The following is a 14,264-nucleotide window of genomic DNA, read 5'->3' as shown; positions in this document are numbered from 1 at the left end:
TCCTCATGCCAGCGAAATACGTCCGGTAGCATCTCAACGGAGAGCGGCCATCTCAATGGACGGGGCCGGCCGGCTCAGGGCGACCCTCCGGGAGCCACAGGGTCCTCGTTCTCGGACTCCCGCCACGGGCCCCAGGGCTGCGGGCGCCCGCGAGCCCTTCCCGCGGCCCACGGGGCCTGGGATTCTAACGGGGCCGCGTGCGCGGGGCGGCGCCGCGTGTGATTGGCTGAGCCGGGCTCGGGGGCGGGCCAGCGCCGGGCGGCCCGCAGGGCGCCGACAATGAGGCTCCATAAAAGGGAGCGGCGGGGGGCTGGAGCCCCGGATTGAGCCCTCCCCGCCCGGGGTCCCGACGTTCCTGGTCTCGGGGAGGCCCGGACGCTGCCGTCGCAGGTCCGGCGGGCGGCGGGGAGGGGGCGGCGGCCGAGCGCCAGGCCCGCGCGCCGGTCCTGCGGAGTCCGGTCGCGGCGGTCCCGGCCGCACCATGGCCCTGAAGGCCGAAGGCGCCGCACTTGACTGCTTCGAGGTGACGCTCAAATGCGAGGAAGCGGAGGACGAGGACGAGGCCGTGGTGGTGGCCGTGATTCCGCGGCCCGAGCCGATGCTCAGAGGTGAGGATGGGAGGGGACCCCACTTCCGCGTCGCAGACCGGCGTCGGACCTGCCCCCGCCCCGTGGGGCCCCGCGCACCCCTGCCCCTGGGGTCTGGGCCCGGCACCCTCCCCCTCCGCTCCGGCCGGGCGCCCTCGCCCCGCCCCCTCCCAGGCTCGGAATCCCAGGCCTCCCCGAATCTCCTCCCCCGCCCGGGGTCTGGAGCCTTCGATCCCTGCCCGCCCGCCGCGCTCCGGATCTTCCGGTGCCCGAGCGCCCCCTTTCCCGAGCCCAGCCGGCGGCCGGATCCCCGGAGTCGCCTGCTGTCCGCGGCCGTGGTCTCCCGTCATGCGGAGCGGAGACAGGCCCAGGGCCAGGCTGTGCGGTGGGCCGAGGGTGGCAGGCCGAGGGCCCGAGCCTGGCGCGGCCGCCTGGTGGTCCCGAGCGGTCCGGAGGATGGAGGCCGGCGCCGCTGCCTCCGGCCCAGAGGATTGTAAGGGCCCTGAAGCTCCCCGGCCCCCACCTCCATACCTAGGCCCTCCACTTGCGCGAGCCACAGGTGTCACATTCCACAGCTTCAGGGGTGAGTGGGGGTGCTTGCAGCACCCGGTTTCAGAGAAGTCCTTGCCTGGGGGGCGAGGGGGGGCGCCTCAGCCTCCCTAGGAGGAGATTGGCCGCGGGAGGGGGACTCGAGGAAGGTCTGGGAACTTTCCTCCCCTTTCCTCAAAGTCTGCAGGCCTCCGGACGAGGAAACAAAGGGCCACCTTAATGGGAGAAGCACTAGTCATGGAAATGCAAATAGCCTGACTCCCAGACCCCTCTTTCTGGAGGGAAGTACCCAGGGGAGGTTGAGGGGAAAGCCATTCACTTTACCTCCGGGACGGAATGACGGAATGGCTGCCTCTTCCGTTTGGAATCTGGAGGGTTCGAAAATGAGTGGGGGATAAAGGCCCCATCCTCAGAGCTTTCAGTCCAACGGAGAGATTATCTCCCAAGGTGTGCCGGTATTTATGGAGTGCTCCCTGCCAGGCTGTTAGGGAGGAGGGACTAGAAGCCCAGAGAAGCTAATTATGGGACACCTACTATGTGCCAGGCACTATTTTCGGCTGGACATGCTAATGGCCATAAACAAAGAGGAAACTGCCCTTCTGGAACGTCCGCACATCCTAAGGACCGAACGCAGACAAACGTAAACCAGCGCATAGTAAGTCAGGTGGCGATCAGTGGTTCCGAGGACACTAGAGCAGAGGAAGGAGGAGAGAGTGGGGTCCGTGTTTTATTTGGAATATCGAGTGGTCGATTCTCTAAGGAGGTGAAATTTGAGCACAGACCCGAAGGAAGTGTGGAAGTGTGAACCCCAGAGAGACGTGGAGGAAAGCCTTTTAGGCAGAGGCACTTGCAAGTACACAGGTCCTGAAGCAAGCAGCTTCTTGGAGAGGTTCCCGGTGGGAGAGAGAGAGGGTGAATTCAAGGTCTGGGGCCTGAGGAACGAACGGGAAGGATGGGCTACCCACTGACTGAGGTGGGAAGCCTTTTGCAGGCTTGGGAGGTTGGGCGTTTGGGTTGGAACATGGTGAGGTGAGGTGCCTGTGACACATTCCTGGTCAGGTAGGAAGTTAGACACACGAGTCTAGATTTCATGGGAGAGTCTGGCTGGAGGTACAAACACGGGAATGGTCAGCAGGCGGGCAATGGGACAAGACCGTGAGAGGAAGAGGGTAGAAGCGGTCTGAGAAGTCATTCGTGCTCCAGCGATTCCAGGTCGGAGATGGAGTCATTCCCACATCAGACATTTCTGCGCGCCACTCTCTGCCGGGCACTATTGATGCTGTTGATACAGGCGTGAAGGATCATAAGTCCATGCTGTCCTGGAGCTTACAGTGTGCATAAGGAACACATACAACACACACTGTGCCAGGTGGTGATGTGTGCTGTGCAGGAAAGGAAATGGGACGGGGAAAGGAGTGCGCCGGTGGCGCGGACGGCAGCTTTCTGCAATGGCAGAGAAGGCCGTGGTGGGAGTGTGGTTCTTTAGCAACGACCTGGAAGAGGTGAGGGAGCCATGCAGGTTCCTGAAAAGAGATGATGAGGGACGGAAATGAAATGAGGAACTGGCGGAGTGACTGAAAAAGAGCCCCAGTGAAGGAAGAAGAACCACGGGAAGGTGGTACCCTGGAAGCTGAGTGACAGGTCAAGATGGTGGAAGTGATCAGTCAGAAGATGAGGTTTAAGAGCTGACTGCTGGGTTAGCACGGGTGACCTTGATGAGAGCTGTTTTGGACGAGTAGTAGGAAAGAAAGCGTGATTCCAACTCGGGGTCCAGGTTCCCACCATGGTCACATGGGCGTTAGATACAACCCCCCTTTGGACCTGGATCTTCTGAGACCTAGCCAATTCCCCTGTCATTTCAGATGCCACCTCTTCCACGCAGCCCCAGGTGCCGGGGCCTCCCATATTTGTATTTCGTCCCGTCCTCTTGGGTGGGAACGAGCTGTACCCATGAGGCGTCTTGGGCACTCCGCACAGCCCTGAGCTGCCTGCCTTTGCCAAGCTACCAAGGGCTCCTGCCCTGGCAGCTAATGGTCCTTGTGCACAAAGGGCAGGAGCACTGTGGGAGGCTAGCTTTGAGGGGATGGGCGGCCTTCTGAGGCCTCGGCAGGTGGAGAAGCAGGCATGTTGCTCATTCCCTGACCAAAGGCTCATTGAGCATCTCCTCGCCTATGTGCCCCCCCGTGAGGACAATAAGATGATAAAATTTACCATCTTTACCTCAAGAAAGTGTGACCTGATGTCAGACATGGATGTAATAAACTGCCAGGGGTGGGAGGCCAAGAAGGCTTCCAGGCATGAGACTTTGAGCAGGTTCATTAAGGGCAGGGGTGGGCAAACTTTTTGACTCGAGGGCCACAATGGGTTCTTAAACCGGACCGGAGGGCCGGAACAAAAGCATGGATGGAGTGTTTGTGTGAACTAATATAAATTCAAAGTAAAGGAGCGGAGGGGAGAGCAAGAGAACTGGATAGAACAGCCGGATCCGGCCCGCGGGCCGTAGTTTGCCCACGGCTGATTAAGGGAGTGTAGGAATTTGCCAGACTGACTGGGGATTCTGGGTGGATGTGCCAAGACTGAAGACTTATTTGTTTGTTTAAAAACAAACAGTTTATTTTTAAAAAATATATTTTTATTGATTTCAGAGAGGAAGGGAGAGGGAGAGAGAGATAGAAGCATCAATGATGAGAGAGAATCATTGATGGGCTGCCTCCTGCATACCCCACACTGGGGATCGAGCCCGCAACCCGGGCATGTGCCCTTGACCGGAATTGAACCTGGGACCCTTCAGTCCACAGGCTGACGTTCTATCCACTAAGCCAGTGGTCGGCAAACTCATTAGTCAACAGAGCCAAATATCAACAGTACAACAATTGAAATTTCTTTTGAGAGCCAAATTTTTTAAACTTAAACTTCTTCTAACGCCATTTCTTCAAAATAGACTCACCCAGGCCGTGGTATTTTGTGGAAGAGCCACACTCAAGGGGCCAAAGAGCCGCATGTGGCTCGCGAGCCGCAGTTTGCCGACCATGGCACTAAGCCAAACCGGGTAGGGCAGCCTTGGGCAAACTACGGCCCGCGGGCCGGATCCGGCTGTTCTATCCGGTTCTCTTGCTCTCCCCTCCGCTCCTTTACTTTGAATTTATATTAGTTCACACAAACACTCCATCCATGCTTTTGTTCCGGCCCTCCGGTCCAGTTTAAGAACCCATTGTGGCCCTCGAGTCAAAAAGTTTGCCCACCCCTGGGGTAGGGCCAAACAGTTGATTCTTGTATTGTTGTTATTACTTACTTTTGCCCATCCCTGTAGTGTTCCAATAGGACACAAAGGCAAGGGCTTTTATGAGAAAGGGAAGGGACAGTTGTGTCAGTATACAGAAGGCATTTCTGATGGTGCAGGTAACCTAAATAGTGAGGCCAGTTCTAAAGAATGTTTTTAATTTCCAGTTCAGTGGTCATCAGTCTGGTAGTCATCGTATCTGCTCTCTCCTTATCCTTGCAAACAGTTCTCTAGGACACGAAGCCTTAGGCCCGGTCCAAAGGTTATTCTGCCCTTTTAACATCCCAGCCATTGGAGGCATAAGATGTGCAAGGTAGTCCTCTGGGTGGGATGACAGCTCCAGCTCCATTTCTTCTTTTTTTTTTTTTTCCTCCTTTTTTAGGATGAAAGCTGAAGAATTTATTTTGTTTAAAAATTTTTATTGCCCTGACCGGTTTGGCTCAGTGGATGGAGCATCAGCCTGCGGACTGAAGGGTCCCAGGTTCGATTCCGGTCAAGGGCATGTAACTTGGTTGCGGGCACATCCCCAGTAGGATGTGCAGGAGGCAGCTGATCGATGTTTCTCTCTCATCGATGTTTCTGACTATCCTTCTTCCTTCCTCTCTGTGAAAAATCAATAAAATATATATATTAAAAATTTTTATTGCCCTGACTGGTTTGGCTCAGTGGATAGAGCGTCGGTCTGTGGACTGAAGGGTCCCAGGTTCGATTCTGATTAAGGGCATGTACCTTGGTTGCGGGCACATCCCCAGTAGGGGGTGTGCAGGAGGCAGCTGATGGATGTTTCTCTCTCATCGATGTTTCTAACTCTCTATCCCTCTTCCTTCCTCTCTGTAAAAAAATCAATAAAATATATTTTTTAAAAATTTTATTTTTATTGATTTCACAGAGGAAGGGAGAGGGAGAGAGAGAGAGAGAAACATCAGTGATGAAGAGAATCATTGATTGGCTGCCTCCTGCACACCCCCCACTAGGGATTGAGCCCGAAACCTGGTTATGTGCCCTGACCAGAAATTGAACTGTGACCTCAGGTCCATAGGTCAGGGCTCAACCACGGAGCCACACCAGCCGGGCTATTCATTTTTTTATAGTTGAGTGCTCCTCCCGTACACCACCCAGTTTGGGGACTTGTGTCCTAACCAATATTGTCCATGGGCAGCTTTGCTGATAACACCGCCCCCTCCTCTCCTTCCTTAGTGGCTCAGCAGGAGAAGACCCCGCCGCCCAGGCCCAGCCTCCTGGAGGCAGGCGGCAATAGCTGTGAGGAGCCCAGGCTGCAGATGACGTGGGAGCAGGAGTTCCTGGTGGGGAGCAGCCCGGAAGGCAGCGGGCGGGCGCTGTGCATGGTGTGTGGGGCCGAGGTCCAGTTCCCCTCGGCGGACACAGCGCGCGCACACATTCTGGAGCAGCACCCTCACACCCTGGACCTGAGCCCCTCTGAGAAGAGCAACATCCTGGAGGCCTGGGGCGAGGGGGTGGCCCTTTTGCAAGACGTCAGCGCTGAGCAGCCATCCCCACCCAACTCAGGTAGTTGGGCCTGGGGTGGGGGTGGGAGAAAAGCAGACCTGTGGGAACACGCGTGTGGCGCTCACGGGGCGTTTGCCCCCTTCAGACTCGGCCCAGGATGTCAGTGCAGACCCTGACTCTGCCCCAGACCCTGCCAGAATGCCAGCAGAGATTGTCGTTCTTCTTGACTCTGAGGACAGCACAGTCCTCCCGAGAAGGACCCGGCCCAGGGGACTCCGCCCCCTTGAGCTTCCAGGTCAGTGATGGGGAGCCAGTGAGGCTGAGCTGGGGGGAAAGGAAGGCACAGGCCTGTGTTCTGGGGGTAGGGAGGCCATTGGGCAGAGAGCTTCAGCAGCGGGGTACAGGTGGAGGTTGCGGGATTCAGGCATACTCCCTTTTTTGCAGTTGCCCCTGCCACCGAGCCAGTGAATAAGAAGCCTCGTAGTCAGAGGTGGAAGGAGCCCGCTGAGGAAGAGCCAGTCAGAAAGAAAAGAGGCAGATCCATGACCAAAAACCTGGACCCGGACCCGGACCCGGACTCTGACTCAGGTGAAGGGGGAGCCCAGGTGGGGCCACATGGGGGCTCTGGCTGTGGCGCTCCAAACCGAGCCAGTGGGGGTGGGCAGGGCCCAGTCCGCGGGCTCCCGCACCTCTCCTGAACGGTGCCCAGGCCTCTAGGTGCTGGCCTCTGGGGGCAGGCTGCCCACCCTCCTGGACTCACAGTTCCACTCTCCTGCCTTGCAGACCCCTTGTCGCCTGACTCGCCCACAGAGGCTTTCACAGCGCCCCCCGAGGTCCGACACTTCACTGATGGCAGCTTCCCTCCCGGCTTCGTCCTGCAGCTCTTTTCCCACCCCCAGCTAAGGGCCGCAGACGGCAAGGACGCACCCAGGGAGGGGCGAGCAGCCGAAGGAGGCCTCCCCCCGCTGGAGAGTCCCTCTCCAGGTGAGCTCCCGGGGGAGACCAGGGGCCGGGCAGGCTGCGTGGGCTCTGGCCCCGTGGAGGCTGCTCCTTGATGTTTGCCGCTTGGGTCCCTGGGAGGTGGGGCCTGGGGCCGGCGGATTTGAAGGACGGGCTGCCTCTGGGCTGAGCTTTCCTGACAGGCCTTGGTGGTCCTGGAAGTGGTCGTTAGGTTGGACTAGGCCCGTCCTCCCCCAAGGTGACACCCGAAGTTGCCTGGAGCCTGAGTAAGAGGTGCCCGCCTGGGCCTGTTAACAGACGAGACCAGTGAACACTCAGCAGAACCCCTGGGGAGCAGCACTCAGTGAGTGGCCGAATGACAGCAGTGAGCGCGTGTTGTAGCACCTCCTCCCGATCGATCGTGAGACACTTCGTACGCAGGTCACTGGGTCCTTACAAAGTGCCTTTCCTGGGAGCTTCTCAGGTGGTTCCTTCTTCCCGATGCCCGTGTGAGTCCCTGGGGCTGCTGTAACAAGTTGCCACCGACTCAGTGGCTTACAACGGCGCAAACGTGTTACTTTTCAGTTCTGGAGGTCAGAGGTCTCCCTGGCTAGAAAGTCACGGTGTCGGCAGGACCGCGTTTCCTCTGGAGGCTCAGGGGGAGCCTGTGTCTTGCCTTTTCAGGGTTCTAGAGGCCGCCCGCATTCCCTGCTTCGCCTCCTTCCATCCTCAAGGCCCGCGGTGGCCAGCAGACCCTTTCTCAGGATGCCATCTTTGGCCTGACTCTTCTGCCGCCTCCTTCCCCACTTAAGGACGCTTGTGACTACACTGAGTCCAGCAGATCGTCCAGATGAATCTGTAGTTTAAAGTCAGCCGACTGGCACCCTCCATTCCGACCTTGTAGAGCCTAAGCCTGCAGCCTTACTTCTCCTTTGCCGTGGAACCTTGCATGTTCACAGGTCCTGGGGATGGGACAAGGACACCTTGGGGGCCGGTGTTCTGCCTGTACCACAGTCCTGGCACTAAGCAGAGGCAGGGTTCCGATGAGAGCAGAGCACATTTCAGTAGGGCAGAGGCTGAGCCTCCTCCTTCCTCTCCGTTCCGCCGGGCCGGGCCCTGCTCGCAGCGTCTCTGGCTCAGGAAATGGTCCTTGAAGGAGTGAGTGAGTGACACAGGGAGCGTCTTGTCCCAGCCTGTCTGCATGTGCGTTTGGAGTTAGGCCCGAGGAAGATGGCACTCGAGAGCAAAAGCAAGCGTGCCCCTTCTCCAGCCACATCACTCACCGCGGTGACCACGCGTAATAGTTTGCTCTGTGTCCTCAGACCTTCCCCAGAGCTCTGCGTGTGCAGCAGGTCGTGTGCGTGCTTCCTTCCCATCTCGAGGCCGGAGTCCCTTCACGTAGATCCGGTTTTAACTGGCTCAAGTTTCAGCTTGAGTCACATTCCAGTCCTGCCTCCCCGAGACTGCTTGGACTGGAACGTTTCTGAGTCTCCTGTTGTCTTGGGTCGCGGCTCTAAGTGGCTGCCTCTTCTCTGTTCAGTGGGTCTGCTTTCATTCGCAAAAGAGCCTTCATTTTGAGCCCTGGGTTCCCTGTGCCCAACTTCACCTCTCTGGGGTGGTGGGTAGCTGAGAAGGGAGCCCCTGAGCCCTCGGTCCCTTTGGGGTGAGTGGGGAAAGACTTGAGGCTCAACAGACTGAGTGAGTGTTCGGAGGGGTGGAGGGGCTGCAGGTACTCTCCGCAGTGGCAGGATCCGTGGAGTTTGGACTCGGCCGGAAGCCACAGAAGACACTAAACAACCCAACAGCAAGTGTCCTGCAGCCCAGCCCCGGGCGAAGGCCTGTGGAAAACGACACGCGCGGGGCGGCCTTTGTCCCCGAGAAGCGGTGGTCGGAGGGACAGGCTGGAGGCAGTGAAGAGAATAGGGCCCCCGCGCTGGTCCTGTGCAGAGCGAAGGCTGCACCAGCGCCGCCGGCTCTTCCAGGACCTCAAAGCTTGGCTGGATTTCTCGGAAACGGAGGCTTCAACCGAATGTCTCTGCTCTGAGCTGTTTTACGTATTAAAGTTCGCTGAGGAGTTTATTTGAATAAAGACACTACCACTTTCAAAAGTTTAAAGATCAAGGTTTTAGAAGGTGGAAAAGTTCTCTGGTCAGGTCAGCTGAGCGGATGGATACGAGTGTGAAGCAGTCAGGAAAGACTTTCTGGGGCTTTCCAAGGGCCTTGTAGGATGAAGGTGGGAGGGTGCCCAGGCCAAAGAGGGCCCTGAGGGCCCAGCTCCCGTTTCACTGAAGAGGACGCTGGGCCTTGGGAGGTAAGGCACCTGGCTCAGGCCCCTCGCCTAGGAAGCAGCAGCCTGTGTGCACCTCCACAGGGCCAAGGGCCCACCCACTGGCTCCCTCCCTCCCGCCCTCCCTCAGGCCACATCCGCTGCCTTCGCTCCCCGCACTGTAGCTATCGCTCCTGCACAGGCTAGTCCTTAGACCCATTGCCAGGGCCATCTCTCCCCGCCGGACATTTCTCTGTTCTCCCATCAGTTTTTCTCTGGATTTTGCCCAGCAGCCTACACAAAGCTATTTCTCCCTTCTTACCCCTCCTCCTTCCCTAGCCACTGTCCCATTTGTCCATAAACTTGCATCCGCTTTGTGGAATGTCAGCTCCTTCAGGTCAGGATGCTTGCCTGTCTCACTGGTATCTATCCCCAGTGCCCAGCACCGAATAGGTCAGGGGTGGGCAAACTTTTTCATTCGAGGGCCACAATGGGTTCTTAACTGGACCGGAGGGCCGGAACAAAAGCATGGATGGAGTGTTTGTGTGAACTAATATAAATTCAAAGTAAAGGAGCGGAGGGGAGAGCAAGAGAACCGGATAGAAGAGCCGGATCCGGCCTGCGGGCCGTAGTTTGCCCAAGGCTGGAATAGGTGCTGCTTAAGTAGGTATTTGGTGAGTGAATGAATGAATGAAGTGCCCCTACCGTGAGTCAGGGTGTATACTCACTCCCTGGGTGACCCGAGCAGAACTGCAGCTTTAAATACCATTCTTGTGCTCACAACTCCTGCCTTGACCCTCCAGCCCAGACCTCTCCCCTCGGTCCCAACCTCTCCGAATTGCCCACGGACATCTCTACTTGGGCTACGCGTTCTCTCAAGCTTGGCACGGCGGGGCGGAGCCCAGTCTTCCCCTCGTCCCCAGTCAGTCTAGTCTTCCTCAGTCTCTTCTTCCTGAGGAGCTGGCCACCTCGTTCTTGTTTTCTTGGGTCAAACCCTCCGTCATCCTCTTGTCTCTCAGAACCACATCAGACCATCGGCCAATCTGTTAGCCCCACCCCCAGATGTGTTCAGAATTCACCTCCTGTCTCCACCTCCACGGTGGCTCCCCTGTCCAAGCTGTCGCTTGCCTGGTTCCTGGGACAGTCTTCCAGCCAGTCTGGCTTCTTACCTTTGCCCAGTGTGGCCTGGTCTCAGAGCAGCCGGTGTCCCTGTTGAACACCCAAGTCTCGTCCTGGTGACGTGATCCTCACCCCAGGATCTTTCCTGTCCCTGCACCCTCTCACTGCAGGCACTGGCCTTGCTGTTCCTGCAGCAGCAGGTGCGCTCTGCAGCGGCACCTGCACTGCCTTCCTCCCACCAGATGCTGCTCCCCCAGCTCTCTGCTGAGCTGGCCCCTCACTTCCTGTCCATCTTTGCTCACAGGTCAGCATCCTGAGACCCTCCCTGTCCCCTTCCCTGGCGTATGTTTATTCCTTTGCATCTGTCTGCATATATCCTGTCGCATCTCTTGTTTATTCTCATTGATTGGCTCTCATCACTGGAACATGAATTCCAAGAAAGCCACTTGCTCTGCTCCATGCGCTACCATTCCCCTAGCAACTGGAACTGTGGGGCAGAGCGTGGTAGCCTAATAAGTTATTGTTGATAAAGGAGCGAATGAGCGGGATTCAGCCTGTCCTCAAGGAGCTTCTAGTTTGTCAGGAGACAGACCAGCTTCTGAGTACAAAGCAGAATTTGCTCAGTTTGGGCTTCCCGCACACCAGGCACTGGGCTCTGGAAACGGGGGTGTGTGTGCGGAGACCTTCAGGAACATCCTCCTAGTGGGGTGTCTGGAGGGCCCTGACCCTGCTCTCTGCTCCCATTCCTGCCCAGGTCCCCCTTCGGGCCTTCGCGGGACGCTGGATCTCCAGGTTATCCGGGTGGATGGAGGAGTCCCCGGCAGTCAGCCTCCTGCAAGACTGGTCCGAGCATCCCCAGGGCACCAAGGGTGTGGGAGCAGGTGACACCCCAGACCGCCTGCGGTTTTGTTGGAATCAGCACCACGGGGGTGGCGAGAAGCAGGGGGTGGTGTACAGGTTCCTGCTTTCCGGGGCGGGGGTGGAGGAGGCCGCGTCTCTCGGCTTCTCGGAGCTTCCGCCCTGCCACCTGATGAAGAGTGCCAAGGCAGGACGGAGGCGGGGAGGGCAGAGAGAAGTGCCCACCCAGCAGGGGGGGGGGGGGCGTGGCTGAGGCTGTGTGCTGGCAGGGCACTGGGCCTGTGGAGAACCCCGCCCGATCCCTTTGCTGACCCGCACCTCTCCGTCCCACCTCCTCCCACCCTCAGCCGCTCACCATTCTCCTTTGGCACAGTGCCTTACACCAGAAAGAGGAGGTCACCACGGGGTTTGAGCTGAGTCCCACTACCTCGGAGGACGCCTCTCCTCCCCCCTGTTCAGGCCCCTAAACCAGGAGGCCTCCATTACCTCTTCCCGCTCCGTCCCTGCAGGAGGCCAAGCAGCCCGCCTGGGGCTTCATTCGCTCCCACTCCTTGTCCCTGTGTTCCGGTTGTATATAAATCTCCTTATTGACAATAAATTATTTTTTTTTATTAAGAGAGTTCCGTCTGGGCCATCATTGGGGGGAGGGGCTTGCTAGGAGGATAGCTGGCCTCCTGGGGTGACCTTGAGGGGCAGGAGGGCTGAAAGGGTGTCCAGGGCAGGGCCTTGTTGGTCCAGAGGCCTAGGTCTGCCTGGGCGTCAGGCACAGAGAAGCACCCCCCTCCCTCCCCTGCCCTGGACAGGAGCTTGCTGACTCCCAGGCCACTGTCCGAGAAGCCACCGCCCAGGGTCCTCACCCGAGGAGGTGAGGCTTAACCTGACCTTTTTAAAGGGAAGTGGTGGCCAGCCTGCCGCTGGAGAGATGCGTCCCCTCCCCCGCCCCACAGTGGGAGGGTGGGCACGCGGGTCCTAAATGCAGCCCTGCCTTCAACAGTTGAGCTGAACACTTTGGTTTAATTGAACCCGAGCCTTTGTCCTGTTTCCCGTTCCCCAGACCAGGAGGTGGTCCACCTTGGGTCTCTTCACCAGATTCCTTCTCATCCGAAACTACCATCACAGGCCAGTGATGGTGAGGACTGGTTTTTCCCGTTGGTGGTATGGCATTCTGAAGAAGGGCCCGGGAGCTTCCCCCAGACCCCACACAGCACTGCCCCGTTTGGAGTTCAGGGGCAGGTGGGTTAAAGGGGCGGGTACCCCGTCTGCTCCTGATAAATACTGAGTGTTCAGGGAGAGGGCGTGGCTAGGACCGGGGGCAGCGGTTCCCCTATGGCACTGACTCAGCCAGGTTTGAGACCATCCAGAAAGCCAGTCCCGAAATCAGGGAGGACCTGATTTAGAAGGATCTGGCCCTGAGGTCGCTGTCGCCTGAGCTGGTGTCACTTGATCCAGACCGGATGTGAGGAATCTGTGATCTCACTCATGGGACTTGGTCCTTTCTCCCCATCTGACTCACTTGGAGCCCAAGGATGTACCGGGGGGGGGGGGGGGGGGGCCTTATCTAGGGGAGATTAGAAGACCAGTGCTGCGTGGTGGAGAGAGTCAGCGGGCAGAGATTCCCGACCCACTGTGTGGCGTCAGGCGGGCCATGGGATTTTGGTGTCTGCCACCATTGGTGCAGGTTGGCAACACTTGTGTCCTCCCTAACAGGAAGGAATGAATGATGCTGGAAATCTGGCTCTGAACCCGGAATGTGAATTATTGCAGTTGATTACTCTTCATCCTTTCAATCATGTGACTGTTTACATTATGCCGACGTGCTTTCGCACAACGTGGCTGTGTTGCTGGATGTTCACAATTGAGAAAACGTATATACAAGCTCGTTGTAAAATCGTGAAGCTAGATGCACCCTCACCACTGTCAACATGATTCATGGTTTGACCCACTAGACTGTGAGCTCCTTCCGGGCAGGGACCAGTTTGCAGTGACTTCGTTTTCCTAGAGCCCTGCATAGGGCCTGGCACATAGTAGGTGCTCAATAAATGTTTGTCAAGTGCCCTCTTGGCTTGTATTTGTATGTGACATTTTTTCAACGTAAGCTGGTCCCTGGAGTACAGTTCTCCGCATAGGGCGGCTGCCACGGTGACAGCAGCCCCACATCCCAGCTGGCAGGGGTCCGCCCAGCCTCGGCCAGGACCGTAGGGACTAGGTACAGGGGTGGGCAAACTTTTTGACTCGAGGGCCACAATGGGTTCTTAAACTGGACCGGAGGGCCGGAACAAAAGCATGGATGGAGTGTTTGTGTGAACTAATATAAATTCAAAGTAAAGGAGCGGAGGGGAGAGCAAGAGAACCCTCCGCTCTTTCAGCTCCGCGGGCCGGATAGAACAGCCGAACGGGCCGGATCCGGCCCGCGGGCCGTAGTTTTCCCACGGCTGGTAGGAGCATGTGTGGCTGGGAGCTGCCACTGGGCACCTCTGGGCTCCAGGAAGAAAGAGGTAGAGAGCAGGGAGCCAAGGGCATGACTCCACCCGGAATAGAGGGAAGTTTCTGAATGTAGGGCCGATGGCTCGGGGTCCCCCACGGGACTGGAGCCTCCATCCTGGAACACGAAGGAAGCCTCACAAATACCAGTGCCTCCCAGGGCGGGGTGATGAGAACCAACCATGGCTTGGGGTGAAGGGGTGGGGAAGAGGGTGCCCCTGACTCCTGACACCCAAGCTCCTAGTTCCCAACATTCCTTCGCACCCTGAAGCTGGCCACCTGCTGCCCCTCCCAGTTGTCCTCCTAGATCAAGGACAGTGGTTGGCAAACTCATTAGTCAACAGAGCCAAATATCAGCAGTACAACGATTGAAATTTCTTTTGAGAGCCGAAAACTGACTTCTGCGCATGGGCCACGAAGTTTCAATCGCACTGAACGTGCATGCCCGCACGTGGTATTTTGTGGAAGAGCCACACTCAAGGGGCCAAAGAGCCGCATGTGGCTCGCGAGCCACGGTTTGCCGACCACTGATCAAGGAGATCTTTTTGGATGCCAGTAATAGCCTGTGGGCAAAGCCGGTCAGAGACAAGGGAAGAAGCAGCCCCTCCCCTCCTTGAAGAGAAACCAGTGTGTGAGGGTATGGTTAAGGAGGGGGGCCGGCTGGGCCCTGTGCAGCACCCCATTTGCATCACCGGGCTGTGTAGCTCAAATGAAATGG

At 57.7% G+C, this 14,264-nt stretch overlaps 1 protein-coding gene across 1 annotated transcript; it reads left to right on the top strand.

Moving 5' to 3' along the window:
* The first annotated feature begins 260 nt into the window (after positions 1–260).
* SPINDOC (spindlin interactor and repressor of chromatin binding) lies at positions 261–13,096 on the top strand. The gene is given in 9 exon segments (XM_080688482.1): positions 261–608; positions 5,614–5,943; positions 6,029–6,178; positions 6,328–6,471; positions 6,667–6,867; positions 10,962–11,010; positions 11,012–11,088; positions 12,120–12,194; positions 12,773–13,096. Coding segments are annotated over 9 exon segments (1,167 nt in total). The 5' UTR covers positions 261–481; the 3' UTR covers positions 12,787–13,096.
* Positions 13,097–14,264: the final 1,168 nt, after the last annotated feature.

The sequence above is a fragment of the Plecotus auritus genome (genome assembly GCF_963455305.1).
Source record: "Plecotus auritus genome assembly, chromosome: 9".
In the NCBI taxonomy this organism is placed as follows: domain Eukaryota; kingdom Metazoa; phylum Chordata; class Mammalia; order Chiroptera; family Vespertilionidae; genus Plecotus; species Plecotus auritus.
Note: the sequence above shows the minus strand (reverse complement) of the source record. Positions and strands in the feature narration are given on the sequence as shown.